Below are 26,947 nucleotides of genomic sequence, written 5' to 3'. Positions count from 1 at the left end.
GCCTATCTATGTAGTCCTCTATTGTTAATACTTCTAAATATATTTCAGAATGTGTTACATTGGGCATTACAATTCAGGCACTTGAGATTGCATTGCTAAATATGGTCCGTATCTGGTTGTTTACCATGCATCTTATCTGGTGAATCTTTCCCACGAATGAATTATGCAAAGTGTTTGGACACTTGAACCTGGTAGCTTTTTACTCCATTGACATAATGTCTGAACTGATAGAGTATATTGACTCTGCCGGAATAGTCTGAGAATATTTCTGTAGCCAAATAGTTTTAAGGCTGATAAACTGGAATCGAGACCAATTAATTCAAATCATATCTTGTCCCCTCCCCCAAAATTACGATGCATTGCTACTATTGAATATTGTAGCACTTCTGGAGCATTTCCTGAAGCTTTGTTCAGCTGTTTAAGGGATTAGCAAATCTGTTACAATATATTTACAGTACTCAAGTCTTGCTGGTTGGCAGAATAAATGTGATGAAAGATTTTAAAACTGAGCTGCACTTTTACTTGTAGTTACATTTTAACAAATTTGATTCCATACTATGCCTTTTTCAGGATTAATATGCAGATATCCTGAAGATGATTATGAATTATTTCCGCTGTCTGAATCAGTTCCCCTTTTCTGCCTTCCCATGGGAGCTACTATTGAATGCTGGACTCCCCAAACCAAATATCCACTGCCAGTTTTCTCTACCTTTGTGTTGACTGCCTCATCAGCAGAGAAGGTAAGCTTGGAGGAAAAAAGATCTTGTATAATGTCTCTTGTACACAAAAGTAAACTGAGACATAATTAGTTTTACAAAAAGCAATTAATTGGAAGGATTTTGAAATTAGTTATAGACCAACATGAGGTGCTGTCTTTCAAATAAGGTTCCGTCTGCCCTCATGGGTGGATGTGAGGGATCGCATGGCACCATTTGAAGGAGAACACGGGAGTTCCCTCTGCATCCTGGATAGCAGTTATCCCTCAAGCAACACCACTAACACTGTTTAATTGCCATTTATCTCATTACTATTTGTGAGGCTTTGCTGTGTGCAAATTGGCTGCCGTGTTTCCCTACCTTACAATAGTGACTGCACTTCAAAAAAATATATACACCATTGATTGTGAGGTTGTGGAAGGTGCTATATAAATGCAAGTTCATGTTTTACATTCTAACTTAAGATAGAGGTACTTGGCTCCATTTATTTGCTATATTTTGAAGCTCAAGCATGCTTGCAGATGTAAGCTGTGCAGTTCTACAGTGCATGGCAGGGAACTGAGTATTGTGAGGTTTGTAACATTAGAAGATGTGGATTTGCAGTTGACACAAACAACTGACATTATCCAGATTTAAGGAACATTATGCTGTATAATTTAAGTTGAAATACAGTGTAAGTTTCTGGCACGGGGTGTCATAATTGAACTTGTGACTAATCCGGAAAGGCAACTTTGTTAAAATACACACATATATATATTTTGAGAATGCAGCACCATGACCAGCAATTTTAGCAACCAAGGTAAACCTGACTGTTCCTCAGGCAATAGTTCAAAGCTTGTGTCTTCGATTAATATTTATACGATGAAGTCTGGACTCTTTTTTTTGTTCACTGCAAATCCACAATTTCTAAAGTTACTTGACTCAGAATATGTACTTTCTCAGTACCATTCACCACAGATATATAGGATATGTTAGTGAAATGGTTCAATTCTTGACCAAGTCCTATTAGAGCATTCCTGATTGGAGTGATCTGTAAGATCTAGTATTGTCTTTGTATTTTGAGGAACTAATTTTCCATGTTTTTCTGCTATGATCTAACTAAACAGGTATATGGTGCTGCTATCCAGTTTTACGAGTCTTACCCAATGGAACTACTTACTGAGAAACAGCTCATACAACTGGGACTCATCACTGCTGTGGGCAAGAAACTAATTACATCCAAGTCTGTGCACACCAATAAATGCATCTGTCTTCTCTCACGCTGGCCCTTTTTTGAGGCATTCCGCAAATTCTTGATGTTCTTGTACAAGCTTTCTGTCTCTGGACCTCATCCTTTGCCCATTGAAAAGTATGTATACTTTCTAATATGGATCTGCTTTACCAAGTCCGAGGTGTTTGAAAAAGTAAAAATAAAATGCTAATTTTGCTGATGTGGTTGGATTTCCACAATGGGTATTAATATACAAATTGAACAAGCCCATTCAAACTGATCCTAGATTGTGAATGTTGATGGCAGCATAAAGAAGAATCGTACCCAAATCTGTCTTAACCAGTTGTCCACACAGGCTCACTTTTTCCAGAAGAGTGATTAGGCTTGAGAAACTTTGCCCTCCACCTGCCCTCCTTCCCTCTCTTTTTGGATTCAAAGTTGCTGGATAATTTAGTTACACAGCCAAGCTGCTACTTGCTTGATTCCAGCCGCTGTTGTGTTTCCCCACAACTAGCTTATTGCTTCAAATTATTATAATGTTTGAACCAAGGAGGTGATTTAACTTGTACTGAAACAAAAATGAGTTTTGTGTTCTAGCATTTTTCAAAAAAAATTATAACCTCAATACTGTTTTATTTTTTAAACACTACTTTTTCTAAATATTTTTAGACTCTAAGCACCATGGATAGGCTGAGACTTTTTTCCCTGGAGAGTAGGAGATTTAGGGGTGATCTTTATAGAAGTCTATAAAATAATGAGGGGCATAGATAAGGTAGATAGTCAAAATCTTTTCCCAAAGGTAGGGGAGTCTATAACGAGGGGGCATAGATTTAAGTTGAGGGGGGAGAGATACAAAAGATTGCGATGAGGAGGAATTTCTTCACTGAGGGTTGTGAATCTTTGGAATTCTCTACCCCAGAGGGCTGTGGATGCTGAGTCGTTGAATATATTCAAGGCTGAGATCGATACATTTTTGGGCTCTAAGGGAATCGAGGGATATGGAGATCGGGCGGGGAAGTGGAGTTGAGGTGTAAGATCAGCCATGATCTTGTGGAATGATGAAGTAGGCTCGAGGGGCTGTATGGCCTAGTCCTGCTCCTGTTTCTTATGTTCTCAAGTAACGCAGGCACGCCCCCCCCCCCACCCTGCAACCCTCATGCACATGTTCGAGATTACTCCTCCACTCTTTTCCCCCCCCCCCCTCCCCTCCCTCCAATATCCACAGTGAGACCCTGCACATGCAAGCAAGATCACTCTTTCCCCCAAAGAACACAGGGAGCAGCAAACTCTGAAAACTTGGAGATTTTAGATCTTTGAAATTCCTAGGCATGTTAAATGCTACTCTCTGATCAAAATCCAATTGGGAGCAGTGTTTTCCAGTCCTCTAAGCCCAGGGACTTTCTAAAGCTCAAATCAAAAGCTGCTGACGTGCACAAAACTAAAGGCTTCAAAGGCCGGATCATAGGAAATTATGGGCTGCATCTTGGACACCTCTGGGCTAACATGCTGAATTAACTATTTACCTTCAATTGTGCAATATTCACTGGAGATCACGTGGGATTCCCACCATGCTCTCGCCTCTTCTGAATGAGCGAAAATACTACACCGGCAGACCAGTACTTATCGGCTAGAACTAACTGGTCCAATTTATTCACGGGTTACGTGTTTCATGGAAACCAAATAAGTACAGCAAGATGCTTTTTTTGTTAACTTCTTGGGACCTGGTTGGCGCTGGCAAGGTCACATTTATTGCCTATCCCTAGTTGTCGCTGCAGTCCTTGTGGTGATGACGCTTGCACAATGATGTTAGGTAAGGAGTTTCCATGATTTTGATAGAAATGGAGGAATGGCAGTCAGGGTGGTACACAATTTTGGAAAGAAACTTGCAGGTGGTGGTGTTTCCATAATGCTGCTCCTGTCCTTTTGAAACAGCATGACTTAAAAACACGATGCACAAGAATGTGATTGAGGTCAATAAGTAACAAGACTATTGGGTGAAAATCTTTTATAGATCTTCAAGATTTTTGTGGATGGTGTGAACTTCCAGTTAACCCATCTTTTGCCAGTACTAAAAATTAAAGGAGAATTCTACAATCTTGTGTCTGAAGACAATACTATCAATTATTCTTATACATTAGTAGGGACCATTGCATAGAATGTTAATGAGCAATTTGTCATTCTTCATCTTGTTTCAGGAACCTGTGGAGACAATAATAATGTACAATTCAGTTTGCAAACAGAACAAAGTACTTATTTACAAATCAATCAACCTAACCATGTGCCTGTAGATGACCCGTCCTCTCCGTTCCATTTTTAAAAATGTTGAGGGAGACCAGCTTCCATCTTAACTCGCTATTTTAAAATTCTATGAGAAAAACAATTTCCCTATTATCATAACACATAGGAGAAATTTAATAACTTCAACTGTCTTAACTGGTATTCTCTGGGCACATGCTTAAATTGCAATATGATTTTATGTAGTGAAAAATGTGATACCTGGGAATGATTAAAGACCATAATTAATGGGTTCAGGTAACCAATAAAACAAACTTGGGCAGTTTGAGATGAATGTTTCAAGTCTGAAAATGAATTACTGGCTATGACTCTGAATTATTAAATATACATCAAGCCCAGATTGGTAGAATTAATGTGGAATATCTGAGTTTCATTCGTATAACCTGTCTTGTACTACCTAAACTCATTTGGGTTGTTGCACATGTTATTGCTTACTTTCGGGCTTTATTGCTTTTTGAAGAAAACTAATTTATAAGGGCTTTTGTAATTCATGCAGCCTACCTAAATTTATTTTAATTGCGAACAGAATTACAATGTTTTGGATTTTTTTTCATTTTCTAAGTATTGTCTATTCATTTGTATTTTGATTCAAATGGTGGGCTTCTGCACTTTTTTTTTGCTTATCACTGTTGAAGTAAATCTTACAACTATTATATTTAAGTTAAAACATTTGAAGTAAATTCCTGAGCAAGAGTTACAAACCAGGATGAGCATTTAAATGTGTTTGAGGTTTGGATCTCTCGTCAAATTTTCTGGCTATAATGAGCAACTAAAACTGTCAGTTCTCAACCGTAATGATCAGCATCACAGGATTCCATTATCCCCGTTCCATGAGACTATCGGGGGATCTGACTTAAACTTGGAACTTAATGGTTCTGGCTGCAGGAAGTTTTTATGATGGCAGAAATGGCATCATTTGTTTGTGGAGAAATATTTTTTATTAGATTAAAAGGAAACCATAAATGCTGGAAATTTAAACTAATGTGTCAGGGATGCTTAGCTGATCCATCACCATTGGAGACAGACGGGTTAAAGCTGTCACTGGGGCTTGGGTGGGCCCCTTCAGCTTGCGACTGAAACATTTGGTCTATCTTTTCTCTATCGGATACCAAAGGACCTGCTGTGCATTTCCAACATTTTCTGTTTCTATTTTTTAAAAAAAGGAAATACAAGTATTGAAATTTGGTAATTTTGTTGACTTGAATTCATTTGAACTGCTAAGCTTATTAGGATGCTATTTTTGGTTGTGAATTCAGTTCTCTGTTCATTCCAGTTACTAATAGCAATCTAATAATCTACCAGTAATGGATCCCTGGATATGAACTAGTTTTATTGAACATGAGGCGGCACTCCTGACCATAGTGCTGTAGTACGCTGAATTTGCAGGTCAAGTCTCAATCTGTTTAATCAGAGCAGTTGGTGCAGAAAAATGAGCGTCACAGTTTTTGGTAACAAATATTGACCTTTTATTTTTGTGTCGAATACCATAATATCACAGTAAACTGAGAGTAAATCAATAGAGCAATGTAAATCAATAAATGGAGCAATCTATATAGCTCTTGTGTTTATAACTCGTGTGGTATCATATCAAAAGTTTTTTTAAATTGTGATTGCCTCAAATAATGACGGTGACCACTAACAGCTGAATTAACTGCGGATCAGCTGAAGTATTCATTGGACAAGTCAGCAATTACCAATTACATAGCTCAAAAAGTTACTTTTAGAGCCGCTGGTATATTTATATCTAAGAATTAAATTTATAAAGTGAACATAAATAATTCTCGAACAAATCACTAATCTTAGCCATAATCTACCCATTTCTTTTTTAAAGACATTCTTGTGTAGGCCTATTCCTTTATCTGAGCCTCAGTGCTTGCAGTATTTACCTCTGTTTTCCTGCTGATACCCAAGCTCTGTGTATGTTGCACCTCAGTTTTCAGCCTGTGACAATTTAAAAAGCTGCTATTTTTACACTGGTCAACATCTTACTCTGGCAAAACCGTACACTCCTACTGCAATCAAGTCAGGAATTTTTCCAGGTTGAATTTTTTTCCTTTGCACTGCAGATATTTCCAGAAGTGGGTAGATTGCATGAATTTCTGCCTCCTTCATAATTAAGGCAGTTGGAATGCAATCAATCCACATGGTGATAATGTAAGTTAGACTGCATCCTACCAGTACAATTATAAGCAATAATAGTACAGCCATCTGCAGCCCTGCAATTAGTAAGCATCAACACAGCACAACAATGAAGTAACAACAATACAGCCAGAGTTGGATCTCCATGTCCTGGTTTGTATTCAGCCCCAATCTCAGCCCCAGACTTCAACCTCTTGCTGTCTCCCAACCAGCTCTTGGCCCTGATCCTGCCCCCTCATGCAGGTGTAACAAGATTACCCTCCACCCACCCGTGCCCCCCACACTCATACCAGATCATTTCAGTCAAGGCCACTTAAATGAATAACTGAAAATAATAAAATATTTAAGAGAATAAAATCTCCATATACAATCCCATTTCTATCTTTCCAATTGTAAACAATTTTACAACACCAAGTTATAGTCCAGCAATTTTATTTTAAGTTCACAAGCTTTCGGAGGCTTCCTCCTTCCTCAGGTGAACGTTTGTTGGAACAAACGTTCACCTGAGGAAGGAGGAAGCCTCCGAAAGCTTGTGAATTTAAAATAAAATTGCTGGACTATAACTTGGTGTTGTAAAATTGTTTACAATTGTCAACCCCAGTCCATCACCGGCATCTCCACATCATATCTTTCCAATGATAGCTGTCTCTGTTAAATGAATAACTTAATGAATAAAATGTCTAAATGAATTGCAAAAGTCTAGGTTTATTCATTTAAGCATAGTACTGCCTTGCAAAAAGCCAACCAGTTCTGGCCTTTTTGCCAATCAGTTTATAAAGTTCTTTTGTGCAGCGTTTTGTCTAGTTGTGAATATTGCCTAGTAACCAATTCAGTGTTTGAGTCTCTTTCACTTCATCAGGTGCTAGGGCTGGAGTACTTTTGACAATCGATGGGACAAGTGCTTTTGTTCAGACGTGAAAACCGCCTCATGAGGCACGAATGCTCAAGCTTTGTGATGCTTTTCACTCTTAAATGCTATGCGGTATTGCTAGATATGAATAATATGTTTTTAAAAGGCCTTTTAAGATTTGTTGTGCTGCACTGTAATGTGTATATTGTAATGAAGCAAATGACACTAGTACGCATTTGTTATCCATAACAGCGTGACCATACAGTGATGTACAATCCAGTTTGCATTCCATTATTGGCTTCTGGATCCAATGGATAAAAGAATAGAATGGTTAAATGAATAAAATTAGTTGGCAAAATCATTATTCATTTAACCGTTTTGCACTGTAGCTGTAAAAGCTCAAAGTCCCTGGCAGATGAATGGAAAAATGAAGAGTACAAAACACAGTGGGTAAAATTTGAGTTGTAGAGTACCAGCTATACAGAAGGAAAGCCACAAGGAACAGTAGTCTGAGGTGTGGAAAGAATGAGGTTGAGACGGAGAACCCTGTACAAGCTGGGTGAAAGTGGGAAATGGAGCTGTTGGCAAACCCAGAGATGTAGAACTGTATGAAAGGTCTACTGAGAGAAAATAAGGGGAAAATAAAGATTTACAGTATGAGACCAGCAAACATGCAGTTATAAAAAGACATTTTTAATCTAATTTGTCCTTGAGCATAGTCATGGGAAATGTGGTTGGGTGAGTTATAAGGCAGTAATTTGAGACACCCATGTGAGTTGAGATTGCAGCAGTTTCTGGGCATCTGTTAACACAACAACATCTTGCATTTATATAACACCTTTAACATAGAAAAACATCACATTACACTCTTCTGGCTTCTACCCTCCATAAACTTAAGCTCATCCAAAACTCTGCCCGTATCCCAAATTGCACCAAGACCTGTTCACCTGTTGTCCCGTGCTTGCTGACCTATGTTCGCTCCCAGTCCGGCAACGCCTCGATTTTAAAATTCTCATCCTTGTTTTCAAATCCCTCCATGGTCTATCCCCTCCAGCCCTACAACCCTCCGATCTCTGTGCTCCTCCAATTCTGACCTCTTGTGCATCCCCGATTTTATTCGCTCCACCATTGGTGGCCATGCCTTCAGCTGCCTAGGCCCTAAGCTCTGGAATTCCCTCCCTAAACCTCTCCAGCTCTCTACCTCTCTCTCCTCCTTTAAGACGCTCCTTAAAACATACCTCTTCGTCCAAGCTTTTGGTCACCTGTCCTAATAGCTCCTTATGTGGCTCGGTGTCAGATTTTGTTTGTTAACGCTCCTGTGAAGTGCCTTGGGACGTTTTACTACATTAATGATGCTACATAAGTGAAAGTTGTTGTTGGAGGCATAATCAGACAAAAATAGATGCTAACCCAAAGAAAGGTGACCAAAAGCTTGGTCAATGAGGTGAATTTTAAGAAGGGTCTTAAAGGAAGAGAGCAAGCTGGTGAGGTTTGCAGAGGAGTTTAGGGAGGGAATTTCAGATCGTGGAGCCTAGGCAGCTAAAGGCATGACCACCAATTATGAAATGAGGGATGCAGAAGAGGCCAGAGTTGGAAAAATGGAGAGTTGTGTGGTGGTGTCGCTTAGGAGGAGGTTAGAGATGGGGAGGGACGAGGCCATGATGAGATTGAAACACGTGAGAATTTTAAATTTGAGTTGTTGGAGGACTGGGAGCCAATGAAAGTCATCAGGGACAAGGGTATTGGCTGAGTGCGACTTGATGTGGGATAGGATAATGGCAACAGAATTTGGATGAGCTGAAGTTTAGAGCATGGTGGATGGGAGACTGGCCAGGGGAGTATTAATTAATCTTAACCTCTAACTAGATATTCCCAAATATTCACCGAATGTAATAGTAGATTTGTGGTAATTTTCACAGTTTTTAAAAAAGTTTTGAGTTTTGTACTGTTCAACGTGAGATGATATTGTGAGAAAATGGAACACTTTCCAGATCAGGCACTTTGGGAGCATCAAGCACTCCCATGTCAGGTATAGTATCGTTAGATCTAGAGTAAAGCTCCCTTTACTTAGTTTCAACTGTGTGTCTCAGAAGAGCAACCACTATTGTACCAATGTGTCAGGTTTTCTTTTTTCTCCCCACACAAGCCATTCTGAGGCCCATGAGTGAGACTGTCAGTTGTGCTGAATTATGAACAGATTTGTGCTGGATTGAGCATGATTTCACAGAGCAGTGTTGAAGACAGCAAACAATATATTGATCCCATCAACCTGGGCAGGATTTGAACCTGGGTCTCAGATGATAGGCCAGTATCAAACACACTGAACTGTAGTGCCTGTAATTTTTACCATTGTCACAACTATCATTTTCTGGAACAGTTAAAAGCTTTATGGTCATTACATTGGCTATTATGTTAACAATCAATTATATTGGGCATTTCATAGGAGTAAAATAGGAATTACTTTCATTCTGAAACAAAATTAAAAGGAGTTTGGGAGCCTAGTATATTCTGTTAATGCAATGGGAGCGGTCACTTTTTTGAGAGTAAAAACTACAGGCAAGTTTCTAATAACCATAGGATTTTGTATTTGTTTACCATGCCCCATGACACTGCTTATGCTAATATCCAGCCTTTTTTTTTCTTGGTTAGTTTTTAAAATTTAGTTGATGTTCACATGCAGCAGAACAGTCCGTATTGCAATTGGATTGCAAATAGCGTACTAATATTGATACTGCCTGGAGACAATTGCTGTGAGACTAGTACTGTTTTCTGTTTGTTTCACTTCGGTTTAATGCATACTAATTATAATCACTTTTGTTTTGCCATTTATCATTTTTTGAGACTTTTCTTATATTGTTTATAGGCATATATCCCACTTCATGCATAACGTTCCCTTCCCATCAGCCCAGAGGCCAAGAATCTTGGTTCAGGTAATGTGTATGCACATTACTAGTAGTACAAAATTACCTGTGAAGAGTTGAACTTGATTTTTTTAAAACAAGAATGTTGTTACTTTGACTTAAATTCAACTTGATACTGAACAGTTGTCTGTTTTGTAGCTGTCGGCACTTGATGCATTGATCCTGTCTCAACCGGTTTCAACACCCTTACCTTTAAGGTAAGCTGGAATAAGAAAAACTATTGAATTTTTCCTAACTTGTGTAACCTAATCAAGGCTTCGTTGTATTCATTCATTTTACTATTCTGCTTTTACCACTTTTCTGTTTTCTGTTTTCCTCACCTGTTTCCCTTACACTTTCTCACATCTGTATGCATTTTTTCTTTGGCTTTATTTTTGATTCATTTTTCACTACTTTGCACAATTATTTAGTGTTTAATTTCCATTTGAAAATCCTTACAGGCAAAGTAAAATATTTGTTGCAAATCCATAAACCTTATTAATTTCATGTAATAGTGATTAGCCTTAAAGTTGTTGAGCAAGTATGCTAAATGCTAATCATGTAAAATATTATGACCAATACCAGTACCCAAAAAAAACAAGTTCAGCGCTGTTTTGATGGCTTCTACCTCTTTCCCCCCCCCCCCCCCCCAATCTGCCTCTTCCGCCCCCCCCCCCCCCCATCTTATCCTGAGGGCGTTGCGCGCGCGCCTCTCACTCATTAAGGTATGGTTTCATGAGTACCTGAGGCCATAATTTATGAATGGTCCAAGGTGCACCTGATCCTGTCTTCGCACAGCCTCCCTGTAATCATACCTTGCAGCAGGAGTCACTTGATGGCGATCAGGAGCATCTTCTTTTTCTTCCCTCCCCGACCCCCCCCCCCTCCTTTTCCATAGCATAGGAACACTGACGTTAACTGTAGCACGATTACTGTGGCCCTGCTGACATCTGATTCTGCATAAAACCTGGAAAGTTCCTCCTTTTTTTGGTACATTCATGCACTCAACCAAACAGGAGTTTTTCATAAGTGTTTTATGTGTCATCTATGTGCAATACAGAGAAATGATATTGGGACAAAGCATCAAGATAATGAAACAGTTTGGGTGGAGATAAGGAATAATAAGGGAAAAAAAACATTAGTGGGCGTAGTATATAGGCCTCCTAATAGTTGCAACTCTGCTGGAAGAAGTATTAATCAGGAGATAGTCGGGGCATGTAATAAGGGAACAGCCATAATTATGGGGGATTTTAATTATCATATTAACTGGACAAATCAAATTGGGCAGAGCAGCCTTGAGGACGAGTTCATTGAGTGCATCAGGGATGGATTTCTTGAGCAGTATGTAACTGATCCTACAAGGGGGCAGGCAACCTTGGACCTGGTCCTGTGTAATGAGTCAGGATTAATTAATAATGTCCTAGTTAAGGATCCCCTTGGAACGAGCGACCACAACATGGTTGAATTCCATATCCAATTAGAGGGTGAGAAGGTTGATTCTCAAACAAGCGTACTGAGCTTGAATAAAGGAGACTATGATGGTATGAGAGCGGAATTGATTAAAGTGGACTGGGAAAATAGATTAAAGGGTAAGACGGTACATGAGCAGTGGTGTTCATTTAGGGAGTTATTTTACAACTTTCAAAATAAATATATTCCACTGAGGAAAAAAGGGTGTAAAAGAAATGACAGCCATCCGTGGCTAAGTAAAGAAATCAAGGATAGTATCCGACTAAAAACAAGGACATATAAGGTAGCCAAACTTAGTGGGAGGATAGAAGATTAGGAATTCTTCAAAAGACAGCAAAAAGTAACTAAAGGATTGATTAAGAAAGGGAAGTTAGATTATGAAAAGAAATTAGCAAAAAATATAAAAACAGATAGCAAGAGTTTCTATAGTTATATAAAAAGAAAAAGGGTGGCTAAGGCAAACATAGGTCCCTTAGAGGATGAGACCGGGAAATTAATGGTGGGAAACATGGAGATGGCAAAAATGCTGAACAAATATTTTGTTTCAGTCTTTACAGTAGAGGACACTAAGAATATCCCAACACTGGACAAACAGGGGACTCTCGGGGGGGGGGGGGGGGGGGGGAGGAGCTAAATACGATTAAAATCACTCAGGAGATGGTACTCAGTAAAATAATGGGACTCAAGGCGGATAAATCCCCTGGACCTGATGGCTTCCATCCTAGGGTCTTGAGGGAAGTGGCAGTAGGGATTGTGGATGCTTTGGTGATAGTTTTCCAAAATTCCCTGGACTCAGGAGAGGTCCCGGCAGATTGGAAAACTGCTAATGTAACACCGTTATTTAAAAAGGGTAGTAGGCAGAAGGCTGGAAATTATAGGCCAGTTAGCTTAACATCTGTGGTGGGTAAAATTTTGGAGTCTATTATTAAGGAGACAGTAACGGAACATTTAGATAAGCATAATTTAATAGGACAAAGTCAGCATGGCTTTATGAAGGGGAAGTCATGTCTGACAAATTTGCTTGAGTTCTTCGAGGATATAACGTATAGGGTGGATCAAGGGGAACCAGTGGACGTAGTGTATTTAGACTTCCAGAAGGCATTCGACAAGGTGCCACATAAAAGATTATTACTTAAGATAAAAAATCACGGGATTGGGGGTAATATTCTGGCATGGGTGGAGGATTGGTTATCGAACAGGAAGCAGAGAGTTGGGATAAATGGTTCATTTTCGGACTGGCAACCAGTAACCAGTGGTGTTCCACAGGGGTCGGTGCTGGGTCCCCAACTCTTTACAATCTATATTAACGATTTGGAGGAGGGGACCGAGTGCAACATATCAAAATTTGCAGATGATACAAAGATGGGAGGGAAAGTAGAGAGTGAGGAGGACATAAAAAACCTGCAAGGGGATATAGACAGGCTGGGTGAGTGGGCGGAGATTTGGCAGATGCAATATAATGGAAAATGTGAGGTTATGCACTTTGGCAGGAAAAATCAGAGAGCAAGTTATTTTCTTAATGGCGAGAGACTGGAAAGTACTGCAGTACAAAGGGATCTGGGGGTCCTAGTGCAAGAAAATCAAAAAGTTGGTATGCAGGTGCAGCAGGTGATCAAGAAAGCCAACGGAATGTTGGCTTTTATTGCTAGGGGGATAGAATATAAAAACAAGGAGGCATTGCTGCAGTTATATAAGGTATTGGTGAGACCGCACCTGGAATACTGCATACAGTTTTGGTGTCCATACTTAAGAAAAGACATACTTGCTCTCGAGGCAGTACAAAGAAGGTTCACTCGGTTAATCCCGGGGATGAGGGGGCGGACATATGAGGAGAGGTTGAGTAGATTGGGACTCTACTCATTGGAGTTCAGAAGAATGAGAGGCGATCTTATTGAAACATATAAGATTGTGAAGGGTCTTGATCGGGTGGATGCAGTAAGGATGTTCCCAAAGATGGGTGAAACTAGAACTAGGGGGCATAATCTTAGAATAAGGGGCTGCTCTTTCAAAACTGAGATGAGGAGAAACTTCTTCACTCAGAGGGTGGTCGGTCTGTGGAATTTGCTGCCCCAGGAAGCTGTGGAAGCTACATCATTAGATAAATTTAAAACAGAAATAGACAGTTTCCTAGAAGTAAAGGGAATTAGGGGTTATGGGGAGCGGGCAGGAAATTGGACATGAAGCTGAGTTCGGATCGGTCAATGCCCTGTGGGTGGCGGAGAGGGCCCAGGGGCTATGTGGCCGGGTCCTGCTCCGACTTCTTGTGTTCTTTAGATTTGTGGTTGGGATCAGATCAGCCATGATCTTATTGAATGGCGGAGCAGGCTCGAGGGGCCGATTGGCCTACTCCTGCTCCAATTTCTTATGTTCTTATGTTCTAAGATGTCATACTGATGAATAGAGTATTTTCTTCACTTTGAATACCCATTATTAATGTCAGGCACTTCCAGGTAAGGTACAGCCGAGTGAAAGCTTTCTTCAGTCTGCCCTGACCCAATGCTCAGACCACCTCCTATCACACTTAACTTCCCACAGCAGCAATTGTGGATTCTGAATGAGGTTGCCAATTCACCAATCGTTGAACGAAGGGCAGTTTCGTCCTGTGGTTTCACTCCCTGTTAGGCCTGCATTGAGATTGTCTGAACTCATTGCATATAGCAATTGTTATAATTGGCCAAGTGGAGACTTCAACTTATTGGACAGGGCTGCATTTGAGAAGAGGGTGTGTCTATCCATTGGGCCACCAAATAAAGAGCAATCTACTGAACTTTAGAAAAGTGATTAAAATTAGAGTGATGTAGTAAATAATTGAGAATTGGCCAATCAGCTTAAGGATAAAGTGCTCAGCCAGAATATTCATGGTTGTGCAGCAAAATATGTTTGTATTATTAGTTACTGGGCCAGATTTATTAGTTTAGATTTGTTTAACCAGACAGTTAAATTAAACTGTTTGTCCATGTGTCTGGCCATTTGAATTGGTTTGACATTCCTGTTGTTCCTTTGGTTGTAGTAATGGTTGAATGCTGCCCAAGAGTTTAAGCTCATTTTGTGACTTCTGTTCCGAGAATCCATGCTCAGTTGTCATTAGATGTGCCATAATGGAGGAGTTGAGCTTAAAAGTTGTTGATAGAAATGACCACTTCTGAAATTTTTGCTAACCTGATGTAGAGAAGACATATTCTTAGTCCACAAATTACAGCTGTGATTCATCACATACAAAGATAGATCTCTGCATGAAGATTCATGGAGAAATAGGTAGTCCTTTAGCAATAATTTGTCTCAACAAATAACATAAGTTGCAATATGGAAGTGCACACATGCAGGTATCTTCAAATTGTGTCTGCTGTCATCACTTAAACATATCGTATGTGCAAGCAAACTTCTAAAAATATATTTTTTTTTGGGGGAGGGGAGTAAGAGAGGAAAAATTAAGGCAAGCTGACAACTTGGAACGATAGTTCCAGGAACATTTTGATTTTAAGTGATCATATTTAATTTTTTTGAATTCTTAACAGTTTGAATACTTCATAGTACAGGAAAACTGTTGCTTATATTATAATCATTTATTGTAGCAGTTTGTAAAACCCACTTTGATTATTTAATTTTCTGCTCAGCCTATTGGGCTGAGTAATATAGTGGGGTAGAGTTTCCGCTAGATTGTGCTGGTTTTATCAGCGCAAAAAATTGAGGAGTTTCTATTTATGCTGGGCGTAAATTACGTCCAATTTCCATGATCTTTTGCGCCGGTTCAAAAATCATTGCGCTGAATTTGACCCTGCCCACAAAACTGGCCATGCCCCGATCGAAATAACGCGGATGGCAAGTTTTGAGCATACAAATTAGGAGCAGGAGTAGGCCATTCGGCCCCTCGAGCCTGCTCTGCCATTTGATAAGATCATGGCTGATCTGATTGTGACCTAACCCTACTTTCTTGTCTACCTACTATATATAACCTTTGACTCCCTTGTTAATCAGGAATCTATCTAACTCAGCCTTAAAAATATTCAATGACCCTGCCTCCACCACTCTCTGGGGAAGGGAGTTCCACAGACTCACGACCCTCTGAGAGAAAAAATTTCTCCTCATCTCCGTCTTAAATCAGAGACCCCTTATTTTTAAACTGTCCCCTAGTTCTAGTCTCTCCCACAAGGGGGAACATCCCCTCAGCATCTACCCCTTCTAGTCCCCTCAGGATCTTTTATGTTTCAATAAGATCACCCCTGATTCTTCTAAACTCCAATGTATACAGGCCCAACTTGTCCAACCTTTCCTCATAAGATAACCCCCTCATCCCAGGAATCAGTCGAGTGAACCTTCTCTGAACCGCCTCCAAAGCAATTGTCTCCTTTCTTAAATAAGGAGACCAAAACTGCACCCAGTATTCTAGATGTGGTCTCACCAATGCCCTGTACAACTGTAGCAAACATCTCTACATTTATATTCCACTCCCCTTGCAATAAATGACAATTTTCCATTTGCCTTCCTAATCACTTGCTGTACCTGCATTCTAACTTTTTGTGATTCATGTATTAAGACATCCAGATCCCCCTGTACCTCCAGTCAATCTCTCACTATTTAAATAATATACTGATTTTCTATTCCTCCTGCCAAAGTGGACTAGTTCACATTGTCCCACATTATACTCCATCTGCCAAATTTTTGCCCACTCACTTAACCTATCTATATCCCTTTGCAGACTCCTTATGTCCTCTTCACAACTTACTTTTCTACCTACCTTTGTGTCATCAGCACATTTAGCAACCATACATTCGGTCCCTTCATCCAAGTCATTGATACAGATTGTAAATAGTTGAGGCCCAAGCACTGATCCCTGTGGCACTCCACTCGTTACATCTTGCCAACCTGAAAATGACCCATTTATGCCTACTCTCTTTCCTGTTGGCTAACCAATCCTTTATCCATGCTAATATGTTACCCCTACACCATGAGCTCTTATTTTGTGTAGTAGCCTTTGATGTGGCACCTTGTCAAAAGCCTTCTGGAAATCCAAGTCAAGTACACCATATCCACAGGATCCCCTTTATCCACGTTGCTTGTTACTTCCTCAAAGAACTCTAATAAATTAGTCAGCTTCGTGAAAGGGAAATCGCATTTCAGTTGACTCTGCCTGATTGCATTGAGATTTTCTAAGTGTGCTGTTACAACCTCCTTAATAATAGATTCTAGCATTTTCCCTATGACAGATGTTAAGCTAACTGGCCTGTAGTTTCCTGCTTTCTGACTCCCTCCTTTCTTGAATAGAGGAGTTGCATTTGCTATTTTCCAATCTGATGGGACCTTTCCAGAATCTAGGGAATTTTGGAAAATGAATACCAATGCATCTACTATCTCTGCAGCCACTTCTTTTAAGGAATCTTACAACACCAGGTTATAGTCCAACAAATTTATTTTAAAATCACAAGCTCTCCGAAAGCTTGTGATTTTAAAATAAATTTGTTGGACTATAACCTGGTGTTGTAAGATTCCTTACATTTGTCCACCCCAGTCCATCACCGACATCTCCACATCATGACTTCTTTTAAGACCCTAGGATGAAGTCTGTCAGGACCTGGAGACTTATCAGCTTTTAGTTCTAATACTTTATTCAAAACCCTTTCCCTGGTGATTGTAAATGTTTTAACCAGTTTCTACCAATTGCGCCAGTCTGCGGCTGTTTGAGGAGGGTCTCCAAATTAAGCTTGTTTTCTTTGGTGCACAAGCACTAGTAAGCAGGTTTTAAATGTTTCTCTTTAAAAAAAAAATTAATTAACGAAGAAACTAGCTCGTCTATATCCATAAAAGTAGTAAATGCTTCAGGATAGTTTTTTAAAAATCATTTTCAGTGATTTTAAAATCAGGTTACTTACAGGTGGAAGACTAGACATTTGTATTAAAAATGCTTATTTTTTGTGATTAAACCCATTTTCAGCTGTATTAATAAAACTGCACCAAGTTACCAATCTTAAATACACAAGTCAATGAATATTTTTTATTGCAAAGAAAAGAAATGAACGATTATGCTTTATTAAGCTGTCGGCTTGCGCTGGTTCATGGAAGATTTCACATTTTGATTATGCAAATTGCTCAAATCACATAGCTGAAACTGAAACAATCACCCATCCGGTGCAATTTTCGGGTGAAATTTACATCTAACTACCAATTGCTCCCAAAGCGGAAACTCCACCCCAGTGTGAATAATAGCTTGACTTGGGAAACCTTTTTCTGTTGAATGTTTTCAACCGTAATCTGTGGAAACATGTCAAGTAATTTGACAGACTTTGTGTTTAAGTCTGAATTCATGACCAAGCTAGAAAACAACTAATTCGCAACCATGTTGTGCAACTGTATTTTTGAAACAGACTTGCAGAATATTTTGACATGAATATACCTTATCTATGTAACATGATTTTTTTCCTATTTAGAGGAGCAAACTTTAGCACTTTGCTGATGAACTTAGGTGCTGAGAACTGTGCAACTCTACTATATTTTGTCTTGATGGAAAACAAGATTCTGCTGCACTCTCTCAGGCCTGCTGTGTTGACAGGTGTGGCTGAAGCTGTTGTAACTGTAAGTATTGGTGTGTTAACCCCAAACGATTTGGCTTTTTATAAAAATAGTAATTTGTATTAAAAAATAAGTTCACTTACATTAGTTTTTCATTCTCTTTTCAGATGATCTTTCCTTTCCAATGGCAGTGTCCGTATATTCCACTCTGTCCATTGTCCCTAGCTGGAGTCCTTAATGCACCGTTTCCGTTTATTGTAGGTGTTGATTCACGTTATTTTGATCTTTATGACCCACCTCTGGATGTTGTATGTGTGGACCTGGATACAAATACAATATATCTGTAAGCATCTGTTACTTGCCTCTTATAGTTTTGTGGCTTCTTTGGTATCTTTGTTAAGGCATAAAACTATCTTGCAACCTATTTGGGCTTACAAATGTCCCTTCACCAGAGGAGTAATGGAAGTGTACTAGTTTTGTCAGCACTGAAATTAAATCCTTGAATTTCTTTCTTTTGTTCTACAGTCAGAGCTAAACATTTTAAATAAAGAAATAGGTGTTAGATGTTTGCATAAAGGTCATTATAGAATCACAGAAGCATACAACACAGAAGGAGGCCATTTGGCCCATTGTGTTTGTGCCAGCTCTATGAAAGAGCCATCCAGTTAGCCCCACTCCCCTTCCCTTTCCCCATAGCCCTGCACATTTCTCCTTTTCAAGTATATATCCAATTCCCTTTTGAAAGTTACCATTGAATCTGCTTCCACCACCTGTTCAGGTAGTGCACTCCAGATCATCATCATTTGCTGCTTTAAAAAAAAGTCTCCTCTGTAAATTCTGCTTGATCCTGTAATTAAAACGTATTGTTATTCTACGATAGGCTTTTTAACTAAGATTAAATACATATTAGGACTTCAAAATAATTTAATGTGTGTGGAAAAGGTCTCTCTTCCTACCAGAAGGAGAAACCTAGTAAGATCAGTACCATGGTAGCTGAACCAAGGTCCAAAATAAGCAACAAAACTGAACAACTACTTGCATTTATGTAGCACTTTTAACATAATGAAACGTCCCCAGACCCTTCATGAGCGTATATCAGATAAAAATTGACCGAGCCATAAGAGACGACATGACCAAAAGCTTGGTCAAAGAGGTAGGTTTTAATGAGCATCTTAAAGGAGGAGAGAAAGAGGCAGTGGGGCTTATGGAAGGAATTCCAGAGCTTGGGGTCGAGACGTGGCCCCCCAATGCTGGGATGAAGGAAGTCGGGTATGCAGAAGAGGCCAGATTTGGAGGAACGCAGAGTCCTGTGAGGGTTGTAGGGCTGGAGGAGGTTACAGAGTTAGGGAGAGGCAAGGCCGTGGAGGGATTTGAACACCAGGATGAGAATTTTAAATTCAAGGCGTTGATGGACTGGGAGCCAATGTAGGTCAGTGAGCACAGGGCGATGGGTGAAGTTATAAGGAAGCAAAAGGGGAAGGCAAGGAGCCATACAAAATTCAGTAGAAGATAACTAAAATGAGTACAAGAGGTAAGGGGGAGAAGGGAGACTGAGTGACACAGTTGGTCTCAATCCGGATGCAATTGATTGGGATTGAGCAACATTGTTGGAACAAAGTATAGGAAGCTTTAGTGTACATCTGTGTGTGCTATACCTGACGTGGGAATGCTTATTGTTGATCCTGAGTGTCCAAAATGGAAAGTGTTCCATTTTCCAGCACTAACATCCTTCACCTTGAGCACAATAATTTTTTGAATGCAGTGCAACAGTCAGTCAGTAGAATCAGAAGGGGTGTGCTGTCTGGGTAATAGACCTGAGAAGACCTTTCATGGGATAAGTTGGATGATCAGGAAATGACTGGTTCATTGCATTCCTCTTTTATGTAGATTAGACCAATTCATTTTAGCTCAGGGATCTATAAAGAAGGGGATGGTCAAATGTTATGTGGAACATAATGGTTGTGAATTGCCAGGACCATGGAAATGTTATGCCAAGGAAGACAGCTGGTCAAGATTGAATAATGTAGGATGTAGATGTTCTAGATTTTAGCTGGGTTTCTGTTGAGGGTAACAGGGAGAAACTTTACAGAAACCTTCGGGGAGATTAAATGGTTTGTGTTGTGTCTATGATGGAGTAGGTTCGTGATCTGTGGAAGGAAGGGGCTTGATGGGTTTAATAGCCTTTCGTGTGTTTTCTTATAGCGGTATGCTGAAATGTTTGATTTTGCTTTTGTTTTATAGATCTGATGACCGGAAGAATTTAAACTGGAAGCAACTTCCAAAGAAGCCTGGAAAGAATCTCTTCAGTTCCTTAGTGAACCTACAAAACCAGCTTTCATTGAGTAAGAAAGCGAAGGAATAGTTTCATTTTTGAGAAATTGTGACCTCATATGGAATTTCGAGTCATTCTTTCAAAATTCCTTCTTTGATTCTCTCATTCTTTGCTTAAATCCCAAAGAAACAGGAAGTCTGACGGAGTGCATACCTATATATTCTGTTCCAGTTTTACAAAAGACAGATGGATTTTTTTTTACTCAAATGTTATGGTTTTCTAAGTTTGTTTTTACTTTTTTAACAATCCGGTTAAACTTTTTTTTGCCATCATGGCATTGGTTCTACATTCAGGAGTAGTATCGGTTCATTGATTTCACTAACATTTAAATCATCAACATTGAGGCTGTATCGCCAAAAAATTAACTAAAAATGATCAAATTAATTTTACAAAGTAGCACCTCTGCACATTATACCTACCCCCTGTAGCCAGGCTCACAGGGAGGTGACAGTGCTGCCAGGCTTACTATTGTGTCCATTACGCCAGGTGATCTGCAAAGAATGAAAGGCCATCAGGGGTCAAGGTGCAGTGAGCAACTTTTGACTTTTTTATTTTAGCTACCTTCTGGCCCAAATGCTACTTAAAAGCTACTGTAAATGCACTCTATTGATTCCAAGTTTGGTGATTTTAAAAATTGAATTATCCAATAATTTGAATTAAGCAATGTAGCAATTCAATACTAAAAATTTTTAATTATCAAATAACTTGAGTGAAGCAACTTGAAATTTAAAAGGAATAGACTGTCTCTCCTACTGATAGTTGCACCTATGACTTACTCAAGGTTGCAGACATGCAGTATGCAAGTTACCTTCTGCTCTTCACTCCTCTCTCCACCTGCAAAGTTTGCACATCATTAGAAGCCTGTATTAAGGTGCATCTGGTACACTGGATTTCACTGTAGCAATTCCATAAATTTCTTTGGGTACTGTTTCTAAATAATCTAGGCTTGCATTTAAACTAAAGAAAGTGCTGGATGCCTGAAAAATCTTTACTCGGAACTGTAGAGCACAGGCCATTTAGCCCATCGTGTCTGTGCTGGCTTTTGCTAGAGTAATCCAAAACTAATCCCACTGTCATGCTCTGTCCCTATAGCCCTGTACCAGGATCTGTTTCAAATGTTTATCTACACTTCTCTTAAATGATAAAATGGTTTCTGCCTCAGCTACTCTGAGGCAAAGCATTCCATGTTCTAATAATTCCCTATATAAAGAAATTTATCCTAACATTTCCTCAGGCTTAGTGGTCATTTTGAATTAATGACCCTGTATCAGTGACTCCCCAATCTCAGGAATTAGTATCTCCCTATAGAAATTGTACATAATTTTAAAACCTCTTATTAAATTTCTTGGTCTCTGTGATCAGTGGAAGAAGTTCCATTCTCTTCTCTCGTTTCACATCTATAATTTCTTCTTCCTGCTATCATGCTGAACCTACATTGTACACTCCCTGTAAGTTTAATGACCTTTCTATTAGTGTCCAAAAATGCACATGGTATTCTAATTGTGGTGTGAACATTGCCTTTTACAAATTTATCATAACCTGTTTTTCGATTCTCTGCCCCTATTTATAAAACCCAAAAAGTTATTGGAATTTATTGTGGCTTCATCCATCTGAATTATTATTTTCAGCCCCAGGTATCTATTTCTTAGCACCCTTCAACATCTTTCCATTGAGTCCATATTCTGGTTGGCTGACTGAGTTTCATAATGAAGTCAGGTGCAGACTCTTCTGATGATAAAGACATTCAACTGCTCAAGCTGCAAGACATGATTGAGTTTTGTTGATTCTATCATATGGTTTAGTTCACAGGAGAGCGCAGGAAGGATCTGCTGTGGAGATGACACCGATAGAGGCTGATTTTACTTGGCATAAAAAGATGATTTCACTGGAAATGGAAATCCAGGAGGCTTTTCTGCGTTTCATGGCATCAATATTGAAGGGATATAGAACATACCTCAAACCAATAACCCAGGCTCCTTCTGAGAAAGCTACTTCTGCAGCTTCACTATATGATCTGCAAGGTAATATTTTTTTAAATCACGCATGTCTAATCTATTGAATTTCAACATCTCAAAAGGGCAATTTATTTCGTTCAATTCTCATGCTATGAGTTGAGGGATGAACTGCTGAGGCTAGCTAAAGTACAGCTTTGCTGTGTTTCTCTTGTAAATTAATTTAGTTTTTAACTCTCATGCTAAGTATACAGCATGTGAATTGAGTACTAGTTAAGTTTCATTTTAAAGCTTGCACCAGTTGGTTTGGAAGGTTTGAATTTCAGTGAAGAACTTCCTTACTTTATTAGCTCTGTTTTTGTTTATATCTTAGACGATTCAATAGAAATTTAATGTTCATCTTGGGGTATGAATAGGGGTCACAGCTATTTTAATGGAAGGAAAATATAAATATGCACGTGTGAATATTAAGTACACATTGAAAATTGAGTTAGGTTTATCTGTGATACCCCCCACAATTGAATAGTCTGCTTGCACTTGCTGCCTTGGCTCAAACATGAAGAATCATCACTTGGGTGAGGCACCAGATTGTCAATAAAACTGCAGCTTTGTCTGAGTCAGCACCTTCAAGAGGGGAGGAATAAAATGTTGGGCGGGTAACATAGTACCTCTAGAACAATGATAAAGTGATTGGAGAAAATTTCCAATAGAAATATATACAAGACTAATGCTTTCCTTGGCAAAGTAAAGAGATGGATGATCTGTCCATGTACTCTACCAGCACTACTTAAACTAATCACTCGGAAGTACTTTGGAGCAGCCTGGAGATTGAAATTTTTCATTCTTTCTTCACTGCAGGAATGCACCTACTCCCACTCAGTAGTTCATTGTGGTGGCATAGCCATAATCTGATGTGAGTGGAAGGCATCCATATGATCCCACTCTGGAATGATGCATTGGAACACTTGTGTGTGTTTGATTTCTCTCTTTCATTCTCTACTTTGCTTTCCCATTTGCCTACAGATTCTTTTACATTTGGGTTTATGCTGGAATTGAGTATGACTGTTTCTTAAATCGTTTTGAGATGGTGGGATTAACGTAAAACTGAACCTGTTGGTTACGTTTTGGAAGATCATGATTTCATTTTCGTGCTAGGATCTGAAGTCACTCTTGACTAGTGTTTGAGTTTTCTGTTGTGCAAAGTGGGGATAACTCGGCAAAAGAACCAGAGGCGACATGAGGAAAACTTTTTTTTATGCAGCGAGTTGTAATGGTCTAGAATGCACTGCCTGAAAAGGTGGTGGAAGCAGATTCAAAAGTAACTTTCACAAGGGAATTGGATAAATACTTGAAGGGGAAAAAATACAGTGCTATGGGGAAAGAGCAGGGGAATGGGACTAATTGGATAGCTCCTTCAAAGAGCTGGCACAGGCACGATGGGTTGAATGGCCTTTCTCCTGTGCTGTATCTACTATGATAGTCCTCTCCCATCTTTGCAGTTTCAGCTGGTTGCCTGTCATTTTTAACCAGAGCCCAACAGTTTGATTCCCTTTAATTTGAATCATTTTTGGACTTCTGTTTCTACTTAATGCACAAGATTACTTTTTTCCCTGATTGCAACATCACACATTGCCTTTAGGAAGAAACCACTGTGCAAACAAGACTCTGAGCTAGCATATCATTAATGTACCAATCAAATCTTCAAACTTCATTTGGTGTACTCATTGGAAGTTGTGATTTCATAAAGTACATAAAAGGGTGGGTTTCAGCACTGTGAATTGCTACATCTTGAATATTGTAAAGGAAGGTATCTGTGCAATTACTGGTTTTTCTTAATGCTTTTGTGTTCCTGAATGCTACTAAAGTGCAGATTGGAGGCAGTCTAGGAGAAGACATTGGGCAGAATTTTTCTTCCCACTCTTCAATCTCAGCTTTAATTTTTGCTGGAGTCAGCTTATGAATAGGGAACAGTGAGGAACTTGTAACTCATGATTTCACAGTGATGCAACTTAAAGAATGTGTTCATGATCATTCAGTATAAAATACTTGCCCCTTCTAAGTTGTGCAAACAAAGAATCTGTTGTATGATGTAGATTTCAGCTAATCATTTCCCTCCTTTTATGACCTTCTGGTTTTGCACAGTTATTCACTGACTTATTTGTATGGTACCCAAGCGACACTAACTGCAACTTGGGTATCTCCAGGTCCACACCTATGTCAGTCGAAAGCATCAATTTCTGGTTTGGTCTAAGGAGCTGCTCCAAGAGGCACCTGTTACTTGCACTGCCTAAGCAACTCTGTCAGATCATCTGAAATTATTGGACTCCAGAGGAGAGAAAATTACCAAGGAAATCGCTAATGTCTGTTGCAAGACAACTTTTTAAAAAAAAAATTCTCCATTCTCCTTGAGACTTATTGAATGGAGCATTCTGTACAAAATGTCCATTCTTGGTTTGGTTTTGACAATTAGCTTAAAATGGAGTGTCATGACTTAAGAGAAACAAATAAATGTCAAGAGGTGTCCTTTTTTGGCAGTTGATATGTGGCAGTTCTGCTGAATACGGTTGCCCTTCAAGCGTGAGACGCTCTCAGCTGTGCAACTGGAGAGTTGTACTGAAGCAGCTTCGAATAGATTATGCTGCTGTGCTTTCATATTTAATTGCAGTGTTTTACTTTTGGTAGGGTTCTTGAAGTCTCGTGATCGGGCACATCAAAAGTTCTACATTCAGTTGACTAAAACACAGATGTTTATTCGCTTCATTGAAGAGTGTTCTTTTGTGAGTGACAAGGATACTAGCTTAGCATTTTTTGATGACTGTATAGATAAGGTAAGAATTTGCAGGTTTTCAAATACAGTATCTGCTTTTCACTAATAATTGTCTTTTTAAAAAAAAAATCTTGCATTATTGTATAGTCCTACTTAATCAGTAGTAACTGAACAATCCAATTCAATATACAAATTTGATTAGCACATTCTTATTACCAATTTTCTATCAAGTAACTATGCAAGATCATACAATAACGCTAAATGTTAGAAAGTAGAAGTTTTATAGCAGCTGATTTGAGTTTGTATATGAATGACTTAGATGAAGGGACTGAGTGTAATGTATCCAAGTTTGCTGACGATACTTTCCCACCTAGCTTTGTAAGCTGTGAGGAGGACACAGTGTCTGCAAAGGGATATAGACCGGTTAAGTGAGTGGGCAAGAAGGTGGCAGATGGAGTATAACATGGGGAAATGTGAGGTTATTCACTTTGGTAGGAAGAGTAGAAAAACACAATATTCAAATGGTGAAAAACTATTAAATTTTCAAGTTGAGATTTGGGTGTCCTCGTGCACGAAATACAAAGTTAACATGTAGGTACGGCAAGCAATTAGGAAGGCAAATGGTATGTTGGCCTTTATTGCAAGGGGGTTGGAGTACAAGAGTAAGGAAGTCTTGCTGCAATTGTATAGGGCCTTAGTGAGACCACACCTGGAGTACTGTATACAGTTTTGGTCTCCTTATCTAAGGAAGGATAAACTTGCCTTGGAGGGGATGCAATGAAGTTTCACTCGATTGATTCCTGGGATGAGAGGGTTGTCCTATGAAGAGAGATTGAGTAGAATGGGCCCTTACTCTCTGGAGTTTAGAAGAATGAGAGGTGATCTAATTGAAACATATAAGATTATGAGAGGCCGTTTACCCTGGCTGGAGAGTCCAGAAATAGGAGGGGATATAGTCTCAGGTTAAGGGGTCAGCCATTTAAAACTAAGATGAGGTGGAATTTCTTCACTGAGTTGTGAACCTTTGGAATTCTCTACCCCAAAAGGCTGTGGATGCTCAGTCGTTGAGTATATTCAAGGCTGAGATCAATAGATTTTTGGAATCTAAGGGAATCTAGGGATATGGGGATTGGGCAGGAAGGTGGAGTTGAGGTCGAAGATCAGTCATGATCTTATTGAATGGGGGAGCAGGTTTGAGGGGCCGTATGGTCCTATTTTTTATGTAGCCCACTACAGATGAATTTCTAATTTTAGGAAGTGTTCTTTTCACCTTGTATTTTAATACTTGTCACCTATGAATGACTGTATTTTTTATTTGGGTCTTGAGGTCACTGAATGCATGTGTATCTGAATGTCTGGTGCAGAGTATAATTGAATTCAAAAAACAGTTTCCAGAAGTACACAGTTTACAACTGTTTTATAGTGTTAAAAATTTCAAGTAGAATTTAGTATTTTTTCAGTTCCTTTGTAAAATTTCTACTTTCCCCCCCCCCCCCCCACCCCTCCAGCTTTTTCATTCTGATAAAGGCACTGAGAAAGGAACCAAGGTTAGTATGATTTTTTTTTTGTGTAGTTTCATCATTTTTTTTCTTTAAGCAACAGCAATTCACTTTTAACGGTGCATGGTAACTCCCTATTTTTAATTAGTCTGCACATCCAGACTAGTATGAGAGTAGTAGACAAATTATTGGTAATTGATATTGAGCACCAGCTCAAGATGAATGGGTGGATTGGTTAAGCAAGTGGGAAAGGCATATGGAATCATGATGGGAGAAAGAAGGGTTTGTATTTCATAAAGGTGAAGTATTCAGG

At 39.2% G+C, this 26,947-nt stretch overlaps 1 protein-coding gene across 3 annotated transcripts in view; it reads left to right on the top strand.

The window, feature by feature from the left end:
* Positions 1-26,947, top strand: part of dennd4c (DENN/MADD domain containing 4C) — a 201,815-nt gene that overhangs the window by 120,172 nt on the left and 54,696 nt on the right. For all 3 annotated transcript variants that reach the window (XM_067983316.1, XM_067983317.1, XM_067983315.1), the window contains exons 5-14: positions 571-740; positions 1,823-2,064; positions 10,074-10,140; positions 10,270-10,328; positions 18,003-18,147; positions 18,252-18,427; positions 20,326-20,426; positions 22,219-22,437; positions 25,051-25,196; positions 26,644-26,682. In XM_067983316.1, the coding sequence (XP_067839417.1) occupies positions 571-740; positions 1,823-2,064; positions 10,074-10,140; positions 10,270-10,328; positions 18,003-18,147; positions 18,252-18,427; positions 20,326-20,426; positions 22,219-22,437; positions 25,051-25,196; positions 26,644-26,682 (1,364 nt within the window). The remainder of the gene's footprint in view (positions 1-570; positions 741-1,822; positions 2,065-10,073; positions 10,141-10,269; positions 10,329-18,002; positions 18,148-18,251; positions 18,428-20,325; positions 20,427-22,218; positions 22,438-25,050; positions 25,197-26,643; positions 26,683-26,947) is intronic.

The sequence above is a fragment of the Heptranchias perlo genome, chromosome 4 (genome assembly GCF_035084215.1).
Source record: "Heptranchias perlo isolate sHepPer1 chromosome 4, sHepPer1.hap1, whole genome shotgun sequence".
Classification (NCBI taxonomy): domain Eukaryota; kingdom Metazoa; phylum Chordata; class Chondrichthyes; order Hexanchiformes; family Hexanchidae; genus Heptranchias; species Heptranchias perlo.
This window is presented reverse-complemented; position numbering and strand designations above follow the sequence as displayed.